The following is a 19,292-nucleotide window of genomic DNA, read 5'->3' as shown; positions in this document are numbered from 1 at the left end:
CATCGCGTGTGCTTAGTGCCGGCTTCAATTTGCTGATGTATATAGCGCCGACTTTCATGAGTTCCTCTAGTGCGTGACAGGCATATGGAATTTTTCATTCAATGTCATTCGTGGAGCCACTTCGTTCAACAGGGTGTTGACCCACCTGTGAAGACCACATTTGATGTTCTGATATCCAGGGGTAACATGCCGGCTTGTCCGCCTAACATAGATGGGAGCGCATCCATTACTTTTGATCTCATATAACACGTTGGATATCAGATTTCTATCGAAAGATAATTTTAGGTTGATTCTAATTTTCTCGTTGCAAATATCTTTTGCATGTCACATAGTTTCTTCAATTTGCTTGGAATGTTGTCAGTATGGTTGCCTTTGAGTAATGAAAAATTGTTGGTTTAAAATGGGATCTATTCTTGTGTTCCAGCATGTCTTGTTCCAGCATGTCTTGTTCTTTCCGAGCGCCAGATCGAAGACCAAAAAATTAGATGTTGCCCTAAAAAACCCTGTGAACTTTCCCATAGATCACATTTGTCTTATGCTGAAGCGGTGCACAGCTACAAAAATTCAGTATTGTTCTTGTGTCAGTTTTTGATATCAGTGACAAATGATAATACTTTCTCTGCTCACAAATCACCTTCCATTTTTACTTTTTTTTCAAGTAAATCAGAGGTTTTTGTGTAATGAAATTGCAAATTTTAAGTACTCGTCCGGGTCACCAAGAACCGTGCGGATAATTTCGTCCACATACCTTTTGAAAAATTTCATCCTCTCAAACTGCCCCTCTGTCTGTCGATTGCTGCAATACGTTCAAATCCAAACAGCATCCTGCATACTGGCGTATTCCTCGTTTGTTATCTTTTGGAATCTTGCTTGAAACCAGTTCCTGCATAACTCACATTCTACTCCTTTTTCTCCGAAAGTCAATATTCGGTTTCAATTTTTGCATTTCTCGTTTTGATCAGATCTAGAAATATTTTAACTAAGCTCTGGTTTTTGCAGTGATGCCTCAAACGATTTTATCCAAACGTTGATTTCATCCGCTAGTATTACAGCCAGTGATGCACCCATAGCTAAACCATCTGATAGTAAATGCCAGGTCCCGTTACATTTAAAACAAACAATTTTCACCGCTAGCCCTAATAATTTATTCGTTGCAAACCTTGGGATCTCAAGATTTAGGTTGCTTGAATCGATTTCTTTTGGATCAATTTTTATAGCCTCTCCAACCAGTAGGTTGGTGTACAAACGTGAAGAGAAACTATCTGGTCGTTATCTTCAAGAGAGAGTTGTTTTAAGACTTTTCTAGCATCTTGAGTGTTGGTTTCAACGTTTGCGCCCGGCAGTTTTTGGAAGAACGTTGCCAGTAATCTGTTCAAGTTCTCGTAATTGCTACCATGTATCAAAAGAACAGGTCGGAGAGAGGTATCATTTTATATACCTTTGCTAGGCCATAAAGCCTCGCTGATTGTAAACCAGTTGTTCTGAGTCTTTAGTAAATTTTGTCACTAATTTCCCCCTGCTTCATCACTTGTTGCAGGCTGTTATTTGTCGTTTTTTTTCTTTTTTGATCACAATTTCATTTTTTGCTGCATTAGTTTTTTTGAAACTTATCCACGTTTAGCACATCATCAAGTATTTCCCTTGTACGTTGATTTTTTCCCGCTACGTTGACTTTTCCCTGTACGTTGACATCTTTTATGGTTTAACTAACATTTGAGAGTTACTGTTTACAGTTAGTTTTAATTAAATGTTTAGAGAGTTATTATAATTTTCTTTAAGTTCCTGTTTTAATTTCGTTCTCTAAATAGTTTCAATTGTTATCAGCAAATGCATCCATCAATAGTTTTGGTTCTCAAATCCGCAAATGAGGTCCAATGTGCCCCATTTAGAACTCGGATGCGCTTAACTGACCTAGGAGGTTTTTCGCTACGTTTTAACGTTTTTCAAGATTTAAAAATTGCGATTGTTTCCAGTGTGTGCATTTATTGTGATGCCTCCAGATGCATTGCATCAAAACCTTCAGTTTATAGATGCAAATGGCGATCTGGTTTTTCTTGATATGAAAAGCGCGTCAGCAAGGAAAATAAAATTTCATGCAAATGGTACCGCAAACCTACTGATACCTCTATAATTCTAAACTTTCGTAGTTGAGCCGCATTGCAACACAAGAAAATAATGGTGCAAGGCACCGTTTCTAGGTTTTTCCGTTGTACGAGAAATTTATAATTGGTGAAGAAGCACGTAAAACAAATAAGGATATTTGTTTGAAAATTCCGTACCCTGAATTTTGAACTGCGGAAATTGTAAGTGCCAAGAAAAGAAATATACCATTGGTTAAAATTTTTTGAGAAGAAATCCCCACATTTAATACAAAACAGAGGCATTGTAAGCGCGCGAATGAAGGAAAACTATAGAAGATAACTCAGTCAAAAATTAGTTTTACGGCTGGGAAAATTAAAACTTGACTAAAATCTCACGTGTTTTATGAAGTTTCCTGAAGTGGATGTGAATCAAGATATGTCAATCAGAGTCATGCCGTCATGTTGCCACGAGATTCACAGACCACAAGAAACTTGATTCACTGGTAGGGCAGCACGTTATCAACTGCTGTAGTTTCTCAAAAACGTTTAATTGGCGGATCTTTGACCAGTGCAGCGACATTGAAAAAACTATTACCGTGGAGGTATTGCAGAAAATGCAATGAAAACCGAAACTAAACACAAGCGACGAAGACCGGGGTCGGGATTCCGGGGACAGGACGAATACCGAGCTGACATTCAAGTATTAGTCTGACAAAGATTTGAAAAAGATTGTCAATTTAAAACTGTATTACGACCGTTTTCGAACTCTGAGTTCATTGTCATGTTATAAAGAATACAAATTACTAAAATGAAAAGCCAGAAAAAATGCAAGTGATTAAAATCACTCAATCACAGAAATTTAAAACGAATTTTTACATATCTACAGTCGTATCTACAAAATTTTACATCTGAGTAAGCATATATATATATATATATATATATATATATATATATATATATATATATATATATATTTATATATATATAGAAAATATATATATGATCATCGAAGCTATATATATCAGCAAGCTGAAGCCGGCACTAAACACACGCGACGAATATAGGGGGAGGGAACTCACGCTAAAATATTAGTTCAAATCATAATTTTGACTAAATGTGAATGCATAGGGCAAAAAACATTTTGTGCATGACAAAACGAAATTTGCAAAACCTCCACAAGAGGGATACTTATGGTTAGGGAAAATTCGGAATAACCCTAAAAATACAAGAACATGGACAAAATCGAAAAATCCGGAATAGGAATGTTTTTAAGTAAATTGATAACAGATGTAAATATGTGTTGTAAATAGGCTAAATATTGTATATAAGGAAAAATTTTCGATTGAATTTTTTAGAATGTTTCCTAGAATTGTTTTAATTGTCATCTCAGACAAATGTAAATACATATTCATTTTATCTTTTAACAATTTGTAAAACAGTTTTAACCTGACGATGAACGTAAAGTTCGAAAACGTTTGTTTTAAGTATTGGAAGTAATTTTAATTTGACAAATTGGTTTCTTTTACATTATATATATATATATATATATATATATATATATATATATGTTTGATGTGATGTAGCAGATGCATATCAACATGTTTTTTATTAGAAAACCTGAAAACCTTGGATATTGATTACGTTCGCAATTTGTTTTCATTTTTTGTCAATGCTTCATGGAACGCTTCCCAATTGCTGGTGCTTTTGAACAGGCGGTGTATTGTTCCCAGTATTATACTTTTCCTATGTTGTAGGGGTGCCCAGCTACGATAGTTCAGAATTTTTCCATGTTCTAATGGTTTTTGATACCAAGTCCATATAATTGTACCCTCCGGTTGTACGTTAAACGAGATGTCCAGAAATGGCAAACTGTTTTTGTTTCATCCATTGTTTCTAATGTAATTTGAGGATATGGATGGAGGCCATTGAACGCATCTAACAGCTCTTTGGTGCCACCTCTAACTGTTCTCACATTATCGTCGACATATCTGAGAAGAACTGTTTCGGGCGAATTGTTAATGTCAGTCTTATCATTTTCATGGCAGAATGAGCACATTCAAAATTGGTTTTCCAAGCTTTATTATTCAGTGTTACTGATTCGCTGACATTTTGCATATTTCACTTTCAACATCTACTGCATATTTCACTTTCAACACGCCTGGAACCAGCTGTCACGGTGTTCGCAATTGCGACATGTGCTCCCTTGTGCGCTCGTTTTCCATATAGGTGTCTGTAATTTCAATTGTGGCTCCCACGATTTCATCCAAAGGTTAGCCAAAATCACTGCCAAGGACGCAACCATTGCTAACCCGTCTGTCTGACAGTACCAACTTTCATTGCATTTGAATTGGACTTTTGTGGCGGCTACTTAAAGCAGACGTTTCATTGTTGTTCTAGGCATTCAAAGTGTCGTGCCAAATCACGAAATCACTGCGGTCTTTCAAGCGACCCTTGTCCCAGGCGTTTCTTATGTTCTTTTCAGCGTTTCTAGAATTTGGCTTGAACGAAAGACCCGGAATTGCCGTCACGGACGGAAGTAACAGTTTTCGATGTTTGCTGTTTTTAGGCTTTAATGCATTAAAAAGCGAACCTGCCGCCAGATAATGCACCATTCTTCAATCTGTAAATGTTCCATGTTAATCTAGCTAAAATGACATAGAAAAGACAACTTGCCTAATAGTGTAATTAAGCCACTTGCCCCTCCCTGGGCTTTGGCTTGTTAAATTGACAGATTTGATCAAGATTTAAAGTCTGTCTTTCTTTGATTTTTATTCAGAAATAGTGTAATTAAGCCACCTTATCAATATGCCAGCTTGTTTGGCCATCCGAGATTGAAGAGTATCTAGTATACCTTAAAAACCAAGTAATACCACGTTCAAAGCCCAAATTTTTAAGAATCAAATGCAGGCTGTGTGATGAACGGGAACGTAATTGCTCGTTGTTTCGATAACTTTATATATCACCTAACATTCTCATTCTATTGGAAGAATATTTGATAATGTTTGTGCTGTATTGCACTGAGAAAGATAGATTCTAATTCATCTAGGACTTTTTGTGTATTGCTTCTTCAAATTTGATGTTTTTGCCTATATCTTGCATAAAGTTTATGTGCGAATCCTCATTTTCTGGGGACCATTCAATGCTGCACTAGTAGTCAACCCATTATGGCTGATCTGAAAATGTTAATATGCTTATATCTGAATATGCTTATATGCAGATAATTTACTTATATGCAGAAAATGCCTATATCTGAAGATAAAAATAATGCTTATATCTGTTGCTTTTCGATATCACTGGTGAGTATTTCTGCTTGACGCCCATTGTCCAGACTTTCTTGCATTCAAAAATCATCATGTCCAGAGTTTCGTGCGTTCAAATTGGGCTATGTCCAGACTTTCGTGCGTTCCAGACGAAAATTCGTGCGCTCCAAAATAGATAATCTGTGCGTTGATGTCCAGACTATCGTGCTTTCAAAAAGGCCCCCATTATGGTATATTTACCATAATGGAGGGATATAGGTTATCTGACCACTAAGCTGGGGGCTATAATGGGAAAGACCCTTCAAAAGACCATATGTCCAGACTTTCGTGTGCTCCAAACCAAAATTCGTGCGCTCCAATTGTCATAAAAATTTACTAATTTTTTACTCTTCCACTTTTTTAATCATTTTTGTTGTCTCATTACTGAGCTGTTTGAATAGTGGCCTCACTAATCTTTAAGAGAGAGTGAGGTGTCATGTTCAATGTTTTCTGTTTATAGCGAAAGGTTTTCGAGTCTTTGAAGTTAGTGAAAATATTGCAGGTTTGAATTTTGAAATATCTTAATCGAATTGCAATAGCAATCATGTGATTACTGGGTAGTTATGTATAAGTAATTGACAGTTTTTACAATCAACAAAATTGCTTGAGCTTCTCTGATTTTGCTCACAATACAGCTTATATGTTTTCTGATCCTTTTGAATATCTAGTAAAGCAATTTGAAAGACGTGTTATATTAAAATCAACTAAATTGGTGTAACAAGTTAGTAATAGATGTTTTTGAAGTTTATCGTTCAAAGGTTTCTTGTTCAAAGCTGTTTATTGTCATAACGCGGAATTTTCTGGCGTTGTTGTTTCTCGCTTCATTTTATAGAATGGGTCTAAATTTATCAATTTTTCAATCTCCAGCTAGTGAATTATTGTTGTAATTTATGAGGAACTATAATAAAACTTCCGTGAAATTTTAGGTTCTTGTCAGATCTGCCTAGTAGATATCAGATCAACAGACGCAGAATATCTGTGTAGTTTGCGCTTTTATTACAAGCTGATTTTCTACATGCATTCTATACATATACTAATGTTCTTTCTAGTTGAATTTGCAGTTGCTTCCCTGTGACAAATTGTTTTTCTTAACTAGCTAGGTTAATTTAACTATAGTTGTCGGTAACTTCTGACGTACAACCCTGGGTTTTGATTTGTGAAACAACTTTGTTTTTTACTTCAAGTTTTTGCCACGCCCTTGAAACTCGTAAAAGTGAAAATCACCGCGTCATTTTTTATTTTTCTTTTATGCTTCATTGGTACTTAGCATCAAGTATTGAGAGCTCCGGTGGTTTTTAGCAGCTACAATACGTTTAATACGTGCACGCTAATACGCATTACCGAAATTTCAATTTTTGTCAATTTGCTCCATTGAGAACTCTACTTATGGAATTTTTCAAAAATTAGCGAGTTGACCTGTAACTGTACATTATATCGTAGTTCTCAAGTATGGACGCCTCTACGGAGTACGAATTAGGCTCAGACCATTTACCAATAGTTCTATTCATCACCTGTGACCTCATCACAGATAGAACACCACAAAGAATTTTCATCAACTTCCGCAAAGCTGACTGGGCAAGTTTTTTTAAAGACATTGAATTAAAACTGATGAAACAACAAAGGCCATCAAATGTCTACACGCGAAAAAGACCTTAAGGAAAGCCATAAACGCAAAGGTTGCCAGGCATATCCCACAAGGAAGAATTAAAAAGTGGTTGCAAATTTTTCCCAGTGAAGCAGTAAAGCTTTCTGAAAAGAGAAATTCAAAGAAAACATCCTGGGGACACCAAAATAACGCAACTAAACCTAGAAATAAATAAAATTGTTCAAAGTCATAAGCGCAAGAAGTGGATCGAGTTTGTACAAACACTCATTCACTGAGGTAACTGCTCTAAGCTCTGGATCACAGTGAATGGACTTTCGTCAAGTAACGATAAACCACCTGCAAATAGAGCCATATACTTTGATGCTAAGAATCTAACAAAAATGCGCTCAAAAGTATCCAGCGACACACGGTCCATACTCAGTTGCAGAAAGACAGCAATCATGTAGGTACACCTCCCCCAAAGATAGCAGAACAAACGTTGCCACGAATTGCACGTATCATACTAGGGCAACAGAACTAGATACTGTCCCCTGCTAAACTCTTACTAGTGTTGATAACCGCTGTCCCAAATGTGATGTAGCACCACCTGACGTAAACCACATCTTCAACTGCAGTAAGAATACCACGGACTTGAAACTAATTGACCTGTGGGAAAGACCAGTAGAGGTAGGCAAATGGCCGGACTTAATTCCATCAGTCCCACACGACTGCACTGCACAGCAATTCCATCAGTCCCACTGATATTCTACACGTATACTATTGTTCTTTTTAGTTGATTTTGCTGTTGCTTCACTGTGACAGGTTGTTTTTAACCAGCTAGGTTAATTTAACTATATTTGTGAGTAACATCTTACGTACAACCCTGGGCTTCGTATTGTGAAATAATTTTGTTATTTACTTCATCAAGTTTTTGCCACGCCCTTGAAACTTCGGGCAAGTTTTTTAAAGACATTGAATTAAAACTGAAGAAACAATAAAGGCCATCAAATGTCTAAAACGCGAAAGACCTTAGGGAAAGCCATAAACGCAGCGGCTGCCAGGTATATCCCACAAGGAAATATTAAAAAAGTGGTTGCAATTTTTCCCAGTGAAGCAGTAAAGCTTTCTGAAAAGAGACGAAATTAAAAGAAAACATCCTGGGGACCCCAAAATAACGCAATTAAACCTCGAAATAAATAAAATTGTTCAAAGTCATAAGTGGATCGAGTTTGTACAAACATTCATTCACAGAGGTAACTGCTGTAATCTCTGGAGCACAGTGAAAGGACTTTTGTCAAGTAACGATAAACCACCTGCAAATAGAGCCATATTCTTTGATGCTAAGAATATAACAAAATTGCGCTCAAAAGTATCCACCGACACACGGTCCATACTCAGTTGCAGAAAGGCAGCAATCAAGTGGGTACACTTCCCCCAAAGATAGCAGAACAAACGTTGCCACGAATTGCACGTATCGTACTAGCGCAACTGAGAACTGGATACTGTCCCCTGCTAAACTCTTACTAGTGTTGATAACCGCTGTCCCAAATGTGATGTAGCACCACTTGACGTAAACCACATCTTCAACTGCAGTAAGAATACCACGGACTTGAAACTAATTGACCTGTGGGAAAGACCAGTAGAGGTAGGCAAATGGCCGGACTTAATTCCATCAGTCGCACACGATTGCACTGCACAGCAATTCCATCAGTCCCACTGATATTCTACACGTATACTAATGTTATTTTTAGTTGATTTTGCTGTTGCTTCACTGTGACAGGTTGTTTTTAACTAGCTAGGTTAATTTAACTGTATTTGTGAGTAACATCTTACGTACAACCCTGGGCTTCGTATTATGAAATAATTTTGTTATTTACTTCATGAAGTTTTTGCCACGCCCTTGAAACTTCGGGCAAGTTTTTTAAAGACATTGAATTAAAACTGAAGAAACAACAAAGGCCATCAAATGTCTAAAACGCGAAAGACCTTATGGAAAGCCATAAACGCAGGGGCTGTCAGGTTTATCCCACAAGGAGATTTAAAAAAGTGGTTGCAATTTTTCCCAATGAAGCAGTAAAGCTTTCTGAAAAGAGAAGAAATTCAAAGAAAACATCCTGGGGACCCAAAAATAACGCAATTAAACCTCGAAATACATAAAATTGCTCAAAGTCATAAGTGGATCGAGTTTGTACAAACATTCATTCACAGAAGTAACTGCTCTAAGCTCTGGAGCACAGTGAAAGGACTTTTGACAGGTAACGATAAACCACCTGCAAATAGAGTCATATAATTTGATGCTAAGAATATAACCATAAAAAATCAAAGTGGAGAAATGTCAAACAGGATGTCCCTCAAGTTGGTGTTTTATCGCCAATGCTCTTCAACATCTACATAAGCAAGCTGCCTCTACCCCCGAAAGATATAAACATCACGTCTTACGATGATGATGTAATTTTAACTCGACGGGCTAGAATCAAGAAAACTTAAGTTATCTGCTGAAAAATCAAGAGCAACTGTGTTCACAACCTGGAGTCAGGAGCCCAAGTTTGACCCACACCTCACTATCAACAATTCACCAGTACCAGTAAAGTCCAGAGTGAAAGTACTGGCTGTTACTTTCGATGGTATGCTCAATTTTGGAGAAATGTAAGAAGCACCAAAGGGACATTACAAAAGCGCAATAACATTATAAACGATAGCTGGTAGCGACTGTGGATGCACAAAAGAGACACTCGGTGACTTACAAAGCTATTGGTTGGAGCTTCCTGAACTACGGTGCTCCCATTTGGGCTGCCACAATGAGCAATGCAAACTGGAACCATCTGCAAACGCAACAAAACATTGCTCTTCGCACAATTACTGGCTTTGTAAGAAAGCTCACACTGAAATGTTAGCAGAGCAAGCACTCTTCATTCAGTTTTTGTCCCATAAGACCGACACTAAATGATACTTAAAGGGACCGCGTTAAATAACACAAACAATAAAGATCAATTAAATCGCAAAGAATAAAAAAATGCGCTCAAAAGCATCCACCGACACACGGTCCATACTCAGTTGAACAAAGACAGCAAGCAAGTAGGTACACCTCCACCAAAGATAACAGAAGAAGAAGTAGGTACACCTCCACCAAAGATAGTACTGATCGTACTAGCGCAACTGAGAACTGGATACTGTCCCCTGCTAAACTCTTACTAGTGTTGATAACCGCTGTCCCAAATGTGATGTAGCACCACTTGACGTAAACCACATCTTCAACTGCAGTAAGAATACCAGGGACTTGAAACTAATTGACCTGTGGGAAAGACCAGTAGAGGTAGGCAAATGGCCGGACTTAATTCCATCAGTCCTACACGACTGCACTGCACAGCAATTCCATCAGTCCCACTGATATTCTACACGTATACTAATGTTATTTTTAGTTGATTTTGCTGTTGCTTCACTGTGACAGGTTGTTTTTAACTAGCTAGGTTAATTTAACTATATTTGTGAGTAACATCTTACGTACAACCCTGGGCTTCGTATTATGAAATAATTTTGTTATTTACTTCATGAAGTTTTTGCCACGCCCTTGAAACTTCGGGCAAGTTTTTTAAAGACATTGAATTAAAACTGAAGAAACAACAAAGGCCATCAAATGTCTAAAACGCGAAAGACCTTATGGAAAGCCATAAACGCAGGGGCTGTCAGGTTTATCCCACAAGGAGATTTAAAAAAGTGGTTGCAATTTTTCCCAATGAAGCAGTAAAGCTTTCTGAAAAGAGAAGAAATTCAAAGAAAACATCCTGGGGACCCAAAAATAACGCAATTAAACCTCGAAATACATAAAATTGCTCAAAGTCATAAGTGGATCGAGTTTGTACAAACATTCATTCACAGAAGTAACTGCTCTAAGCTCTGGAGCACAGTGAAAGAACTTTTGACAGGTAACGATAAACCACCTGCAAATAGAGTCATATAATTTGATGCTAAGAATATAACCATAAAAAATCAAAGTGGAGAAATGTCAAACAGGATGTCCCTCAAGTTGGTGTTTTATCGCCAATGCTCTTCAACATCTACATAAGCAAGCTGCCTCTACCCCCGAAAGATATAAACATCACGTCTTACGATGATGATGTAATTTTAACTCGACGGGCTAGAATCAAGAAAACTTAAGTTATCTGCTGAAAAATCAAGAGCAACTGTGTTCACAACCTGGAGTCAGGAGCCCAAGTTTGACCCACACCTCACTATCAACAATTCACCAGTACCAGTAAAGTCCAGAGTGAAAGTACTGGCTGTTACTTTCGATGGTATGCTCAATTTTGGAGAAATGTAAGAAGCACCAAAGGGACATTACAAAAGCGCAATAACATTATAAACGATAGCTGGTAGCGACTGTGGATGCACAAAAGAGACACTCGGTGACTTACAAAGCTATTGGTTGGAGCTTCCTGAACTACGGTGCTCCCATTTGGGCTGCCACAATGAGCAATGCAAACTGGAACCATCTGCAAACGCAACAAAACATTGCTCTTCGCACAATTACTGGCTTTGTAAGAAAGCTCACACTGAAATGTTAGCAGAGCAAGCACTCTTCATTCAGTTTTTGTCCCATAAGACCGACACTAAATGATACTTAAAGGGACCGCGTTAAATAACACAAACAATAAAGATCAATTAAATCGCAAAGAATAAAAAAATGCGCTCAAAAGCATCCACCGACACACGGTCCATACTCAGTTGAACAAAGACAGCAAGCAAGTAGGTACACCTCCACCAAAGATAACAGAAGAAGAAGTAGGTACACCTCCACCAAAGATAGTACTGATCGTACTAGCGCAACTGAGAACTGGATACTGTCCCCTGCTAAACTCTTACTAGTGTTGATAACCGCTGTCCCAAATGTGATGTAGCACCACTTGACGTAAACCACATCTTCAACTGCAGTAAGAATACCAGGGACTTGAAACTAATTGACCTGTGGGAAAGACCAGTAGAGGTAGGCAAATGGCCGGACTTAATTCCATCAGTCCTACACGACTGCACTGCACAGCAATTCCATCAGTCCCACTGATATTCTACACGTATACTAATGTTCTTTTTAGTTGATTTTGCTGTTGCTTCCCTGTGACAAGTTGTTTTTCTTAACTAGCTAGGTTAATTTAACTATATCTGTGAGTAACCTCACGTACAACCCTGGGTTTTGTATTGTGAAATGATTTTGTTATTTACTTCATCAAGTTTTTGCCACGCCCTTGAACCTTCGGGCAAGTTTTTTAAAAACATTGCTTTAAAACTGAAGAAACAACAAAGGCCGTCAAATGTCTAAAACGCGAAAGATCTTAAGGAAAGCCATAACGCAGCGGCTGCCAGGTATATCCCACAAGGAAGTATTAAAAAAGTGGTTGCAATTTTTCTCAGTGAAGCAGTAAAGCTTTCTGAAAAGAGACAAAATTCAAAGAAACCATCCTTGGGACCCCAAAATAACGCAATTAAACCTCGAAATAATTAAAATTGTTCAAAGTTATAAGTGGATCGAGTTTGTACAAACATTCATTCACAGAGGTAACTGCTGTAAGCTCTGGAGCACAGTGAAAGGACTTTTGTCAAGTAACGATAAACCACCTGCAAATAGAGCCATATTCTTTGATGCTAAGAATATAACCAAATTTCGCTCAAAAGTATCCACCGACACACGGTCCATTATCAGTTGAACAAAGACAGCAAGCAAGTAGGTACACCTCCACCAAAGATATAAGAAGAAGAAGTAGGTACACCTCCACCAAAGATAGTACTGATCGTACTAGCGCAACTGAGAACTGGATGCTGTCCCCTGCTAAACTCTTACTAGTGTTGATAACCGCTGTCCCAAATGTGATGTAGCACCATTTGACGTAAACCACATCTTCAACTGCAGTAAGAATACCACGGACTTGAAACTAATTGACCTGTGGGAAAGACCAGTAGAGGTAGGCAAATGGCCGGACTTAATTCCATCAGTCCCACACGACTGCACTGCACAGCAATTCCATCAGTCCCACTGATATTCTACACGTATACTAATGTTCTTCTTAGTTGATTTTGCTGTTGCTTCACGGTGACAGGTTGTTTTTAACCAGCTAGGTTAATTTAACTATATTTGTGAGTAAAATCTTACGTACAACCCTGGGCTTCGTATTGTGAAATAATTTTGTTATTTACTTCATCAAGTTTTTGCCACGCCCTTGAAACTTCGGGCAAGTTTTTTAAAGACATTGAATTAAAACTGAAGAAACAATAAAGGCCATCAAATGTCTAAAACGCGAAAGACCTTAGGGAAAGCCATAAACGCAGGGGCTGTCAGGTTTATCCCACAAGGAAATATAAAAAAGTGGTTGCAATTTTTCCCACTGAAGCAGTAAAGCTTTCTGAAAAGAGAAGAAATTCAAAGAAAACATCCTGGGGACCCCAAAATTACGCAATTAAACCTCGAAATACATAAAATTGTTCAAAGTCATAAGTGGATCGAGTTTGTACAAACATTCATTCACAGAGGTAACTGCTCTAAGCTCTGGAGCACAGTGAAAGGACTTTTGTCAGGTAACGATAAACCACCTGCAAATAGAGTCATGCCCCTCCTGGTCCCCCTAACCTCCTGGTCCCCCTAGTTGACGATGCCCCTCCTGGTCCCCCTAACCTGGGGACCGCATGTCATTCACCACGGCGTAGATACAGAAAGGTCGCCGCACCACAAGCAAGTTGTGGATAGGCAGTCACAGACTACTACTAATATACCTATTATTATTATGATTCAAATGAAATCTAGGGTACCAGTTAAAAACGGCAATAAGCGCCTGAACCCCGCCAAAATTATCTGCGAATTGCAGATCTGTGCGACAGCTACAATAACAACGACAACATTATATCGTCTGGACATCATTCAAATATTTTCTCTTTTTTTCCTTGTGTAATATGCCAATTTTCAGCAATCACGGCATAAGGAAGAAACCCTGGCTGGTTGCGACCTAGTAGTGCAAAATTTTCGTCAATTTTTAGATCTTCTTTCACATCAAGCAAAGCACTGTCTGTATCTTTTTCAATCTTTGGGGAAATGTTGCTAGAATTTACAACCTACTGAAAATGAGAAAAATTGAAGACTTTGTGAATTTCTCAAATTCTGTCAGCTTTTTCATCGCAAATTCTGTGCCGTTATCAGAAGGAACTGCTAATGTGTCATTTTCCTTCATAAATTTTGCGACTGTCTAGGATTTCCCTAATATTTTGCTTAAGCCCGATGTCTTAGTTTTTGCCACTAGTCCCTTTTTCTTTCATAAGAGCGAACAACTGTATTTGTCTGCCAATAATGAATTTCGGGCGTCATAGAGCATTTCTTGCAATGAGTACAGGCATTGAGATCTAAACTTTTACTACTAATATCTCGTGTTTTATTTGGTTGGACTTAGCCTTACTCAGCTCCAATTTTGGTTATCTTAGCTGGAAGCGCAGCACTGCCTGATCAGAGAACACTTTGTTTTTCGTGAGTGGCTTGTCAGATTTATTTCCTTTTTACCATCCTTGTACCACCGCAGAAGTGTTGTATTTTTAGAATTCATGGAATTCTTCAATCAAGTTGCCTCCATTGCTTTACGGGGATCTGAACAGTTTCTTCGCGAAGCTGTAGGGGTAACACTATGCGAGACAAACAGTGATAAAGAAAGCAACTTTTCAAACGGTTCCCTTTTTATTACATCTCACCGGCTGCTCTGGCGAGATATGGCATGCTTGGTTACCCTGGCAGTTCAATTGAAAAATATTAAAGCTGTATCTGAGGACCACAAAAGAACGCATGATGGCTTTCCAAAACTTCTGTTGTCTTTTTACCAGGTACTATGGCACTACTGTAAGTAGCAGCACTTGTAGTAGCTTCAAAAGTTCCGAGTGGTGCTTTATGTGGCATGCAGGTGCTCTATATTTTCGTGTTACCTTTTGGTCAAAACTTTTTGTCCCATGACTGAAAATAGTTACACATTCAATTGCTCCAACTTATAAAAAAAGGGATAAAGCAGCCTATGAGAAAAACTAGATCGAAGTTTGCCAGTTTTCCGTAAAAATCAGTACGAGCAGTGGCACTTGAAATGTGTTAAGAGTTGATCAAACTCTTGAATTTATCAAGCGATTTTCAGTCGACTCATTTCAAATCTAAGGAAAACTGAAATGGGAATGTGATTAAAAATGCTCCTGAAAAACAGGCACTTCTCTGTATTTTTGAATATAGTTGAATTTATATTTGAACGATCGCTTTTGTTTTAACTGTTTTTCTTGAAGTAATTGTTTGAGTTTGAGTAGATTTTATTCAGTAACTGTGAATTGGCCAATGAATTTATCTCTGAAGCGGCTATTATCCCGAATACGCAAGCGCAATTTAAGCTGAAGTTTGACGCGGTTGTACTAATGAAACTTATTAAATGGGATAATTGCGAACTGTATTAAAACACTGTCTTATTTTTTTTTTGTAGTGCTCCAGTAAAATTTGCAAGTGGTCCGGTTATCGATGAAGAACCAATTCAAAGAGACTTGTAAGTACTTATTCGCGCTGATCTGAAATTGACTAGTCATGTCATGGAAAAGTCGAAGAAAGAATGTAGATGCTTTCATAGCCTGAAGAATATTATTCCGTGGAGTATTCACTGTCCATTGTTAAAGATTGCATAAAAGTTTGCATGCTTTATATGAGTCAACTTAGACAACTTGAAAACCTTCAAATTTTCTTATGGGTTTTTCTTCTTTAACTTCTTGAGTGACTTTTTTACGCTTGAGTTCTTTATTTTGATTGATCTTTGTTGCTCTCATTCTGAAATAAAGTGAGTTGCTAATATAAGAGTGATTGTGAGAGATATCAACTCATGTTGCGTAGTTGTTAAGATGTTATCCTAGAGGTTGACAATTGTTCTTGTGCGAGTGATAAGATAAGATACAGTGAGAATTGACTTATTCTATGATATGATCCGAAGTAATCTAAAAATGATAATAATTCTGGCTCTAGAAAGCCTGAGTTGATGTTGTGCAGCGAGCTTCTTTGTCAAATTTTTCATTCGTACTGCTTCAGATTATCTTTCATTATCTTTCAGATTATCTTTCAAGTGTAAAAATCGTAGGTTGATGCTCTAATGCCGTCTTGCAACTATGCCGTTTGATTTCGAAATTGTTGGTGATCCAAAGTTTCAATGGAGAATGATCTGACAATTTGTTTTTGTTTAAATCCATCCCTCCGAACTAGTTTGGTTGCTCGGATATTGGCCCGAGGAACAATCACTTTTGGCTTGAGAATAGTCATGTAAAAGTCCAGTATCCAATTTTGATTAAATGAATTGTCTTTGGGCTGAGCTTTCATGATGAAGGTTGAGTACTAATACATGCAGATTGATACTGCCAAGGAAGTCTGCTAGTCATAGGTAAAGACATTTTGACTGGCGTAAATTGATTGAAATGCAATGTCAGAGACTCGTTCATATTGGTCATGTCCATTCAATTGATTCAGCAGTTTGGAATCTAATTAGACAAGGAGGCTCGGTAATGTGCGTTCGCACATAAAGTTCAGACACCGCTCATCCATATTTTTGGCATAAATGTCTACCAAATGATGATATAAAAGATAGAAAACCCCAAAAATTAAAGTATTTTTCAAAAAAAAAAATGTGTATGAACAAAGATCGCCTCCAACGCAAATAACTCAGTGGAGTAAAAAATGCCGCATTAGATTCATGAGACCAGTCATTATCAAGAAAGCAAGTCAAGACTAACAACAAAATCAAACAACAATAACAACAAACATTAATTACATCCAAAACTTGTCCATTTTAAAAAAAAACTTACTAACAATCTCAAAATAGCGTCAGATAAAACTGAAACTAAACAAAACTTGTTTTTCACTAGAGAAGATATGGGACCATTCTATAAAAAGGATCGGTAACAATTAGACAAAAAAGAACAAAAAAACAGCAAAGATTAAAAAAAATTGGCCCATATTTTTAAAAACAATTAATTTCAAAGTAAAGAAAACCATTAGATGGCAATTGAAAACATCCAACATGTTTATGATCACATACGCCTCTATAGGAGGGTATTAATACCTGTCAATAATCAATTTTTTATGCGGTTACAAAAAGAACAACAAATAGAGACAAAAAAATTCAATTAAAACTTGCGAGAAACCGCTGTCGAAGCCGTAAATCCATATTTGGCACCTCAAAATATGTTCAATTGAGCCTTCATCCAACGCCAAAATTGTGCTATAGGCCTTCTCACTAGCAAGAATAGGTATCAAGTAGAAAAAAGAGAATAAGGGGCAAAATTAATTCAGTTTTCGAAAACAATTATTCTCAAAGTCATGGAAGCCATTAGCTACAATATGAAATAATTAAGTAGGTTGGGTTCGTCAATTCGTCCAAAAAAGCGCGTGAGACCTTTAATTAGTCAGAATATGTCTTACGTCTACAAAAAGAACGTTAAAAAGACAAAAATCAAAAATTAGTTTACTTTTTGTGCGAAAAAACCGTGTCGAATCCAGTAAATTGATAACGAATTCTTAAAAAAAACATTAGATTTTGTAGATTTTGTACACTTGCACCTTCCTCGACAACAGTGATGTCATATGTGACCTATAACTAATGATGCTAGGTAACAAATAGACAAAAAGGAACAAAAATGCGAAGTTAAATAAAGTTGAAATGAGTTTTATTTTTGAAAACATTTTTTTTCAAAGTCATGAACGCAATCAGAAATCTACTCAAATCAGAACCAAGGCTCATTTATGCCTTCATGAAATGCCAATGAGACTTGCGATTATCTAGGTAATTTCAGACGACTAAAAAGACAAAGTGAAAACGACAGTTGAAGACAATTGTAAAAAATTTAATTAAATTCTTCTAGAAAGGGGTGTTGAAGCCTTTAAAACCATAAACTATACCTTTCGAGACTTTTATATGTTAAATTATGCCTTATTTCAATAATGTGATAATGTTACAAAACGAGAAAAAAAACGTGAAAAATTCGCGAATACCTAAAAAATTGTGAAATCTAGTATCAAAGCCAGAAAACTAACTTAAGGCGTAAAACTGCAAAAAAAATCATTTCAGTAAAAAGAAGAGGAAGAATAAGCATTTTTTCCTTGCTGACGCTAAGCTACAAGTTGACCGAATTAGGAGAAAAATAGCGGCAAATTTCAATAAGCCATTGTATATTTAAAAAGCAAACATTTTTAAAGTCAAATCGACCATAATCTTTCGAGTTAAGAAAATGCATACAATAATTTGGAACTGTTTAGAAAGCCATTTGGACCTATCAGCAGTGAGCTTTGATGTGAATTGTTCTGTTGTTTAGTTAACATAAATAGATTGATTTTTTTCCGAAGAAAGACCGACTGATTACAATCTGAATTATTTTACCAAAACCAGCATTGCTATTTCTGTTTGTTCATTAAGAACACACAATTGTTTCAAATGGTTCAGATCTAGATAATTTGTTAGTTAAAAGATCAAAAATAGATGTCGAGTTTTTGATAATCAACGACTAAAGTTAGCAAAAACGGCAAATTTTAATTAGAGAGCACTCTCAACGGAATTTGGAGACTAAAAAGCCCGCTTTTGAGTCTACAAAGATTGTGTTAGGTGTGTTTGGGTGTGTACTTCCGGCGAATTTAATCAAAATGGACTAAAGAAGCTTTTTTCGGGCAATTTGTGATGAAAAAGGCTGAATTTTGAAATATTTAGCCAAAATTTTAGCGAGAGAAATTAAATCAAAAATGGCAACAATACTTTTTTTTCTCTCTAAAAATAAAACAAACAGTACTATTGTTAACAATTTTTTGCAAAATTGACAAAATTTTAGGCAAAATTCCGGAAAATGTGAATAAAAACAACGGAAATCCGTGTATTATTCACAAAACTTCAAACCTCGATAACTCCTGTAAAATACGAAATTCAAAAATTTTTATGGAGGGGCTTTTTAATGATACCACTCACAACTCTGTACGATGAATATATCGATCGGCCAAAATTGTCTGAAAAAACCCATTTGAGTATATGGCCATTGTTTTTATATGAACTCGTTCTTTTACTATTCGTTTTTGATTTTTTGCTAATCGATTTATGGGAAAATCAAAGACGGTTTCAATAAAACTTTTCTACATAGTTTATACGTTATTTAACCAGAACAAGATGTGAAAACATTAACGACTCGATTTTGGCGCAAGACTTATTAGCTCTTAACTTGACTTTTTTCATTAGTATTTGAAGTAGTTAGTATACAGTCTAAAGGCTTTTTGCAACTAGAAATTGCCGGAAGAATCTTGAACAAAGTGGCTGGCCA

The 19,292-nt window shown here is 36.9% G+C and overlaps 1 protein-coding gene across 1 annotated transcript in view; it reads left to right on the top strand.

The window, feature by feature from the left end:
- Positions 1-14,510: 14,510 nt before the first annotated feature.
- Positions 14,511-19,292, top strand: part of LOC142342742 (vacuolar protein-sorting-associated protein 36-like) — a 78,451-nt gene continuing 73,669 nt past the window's right edge. The window contains exon 1 of the mRNA XM_075394274.1: positions 14,511-14,810. Coding sequence (XP_075250389.1) covers positions 14,538-14,810 — 273 coding nt within the window. The 5' untranslated portion in view covers positions 14,511-14,537. The remainder of the gene's footprint in view (positions 14,811-19,292) is intronic.

The sequence above is a fragment of the Convolutriloba macropyga genome, chromosome 7 (assembly GCF_964194025.1).
Source record: "Convolutriloba macropyga chromosome 7, txConMacr16.3, whole genome shotgun sequence".
NCBI classification, from domain to species: Eukaryota; Metazoa; Xenacoelomorpha; order Acoela; family Convolutidae; genus Convolutriloba; species Convolutriloba macropyga.
The sequence above is the reverse complement of the archived record's forward strand: the minus strand, read 5'-3'. Positions and strand labels throughout refer to the sequence as shown.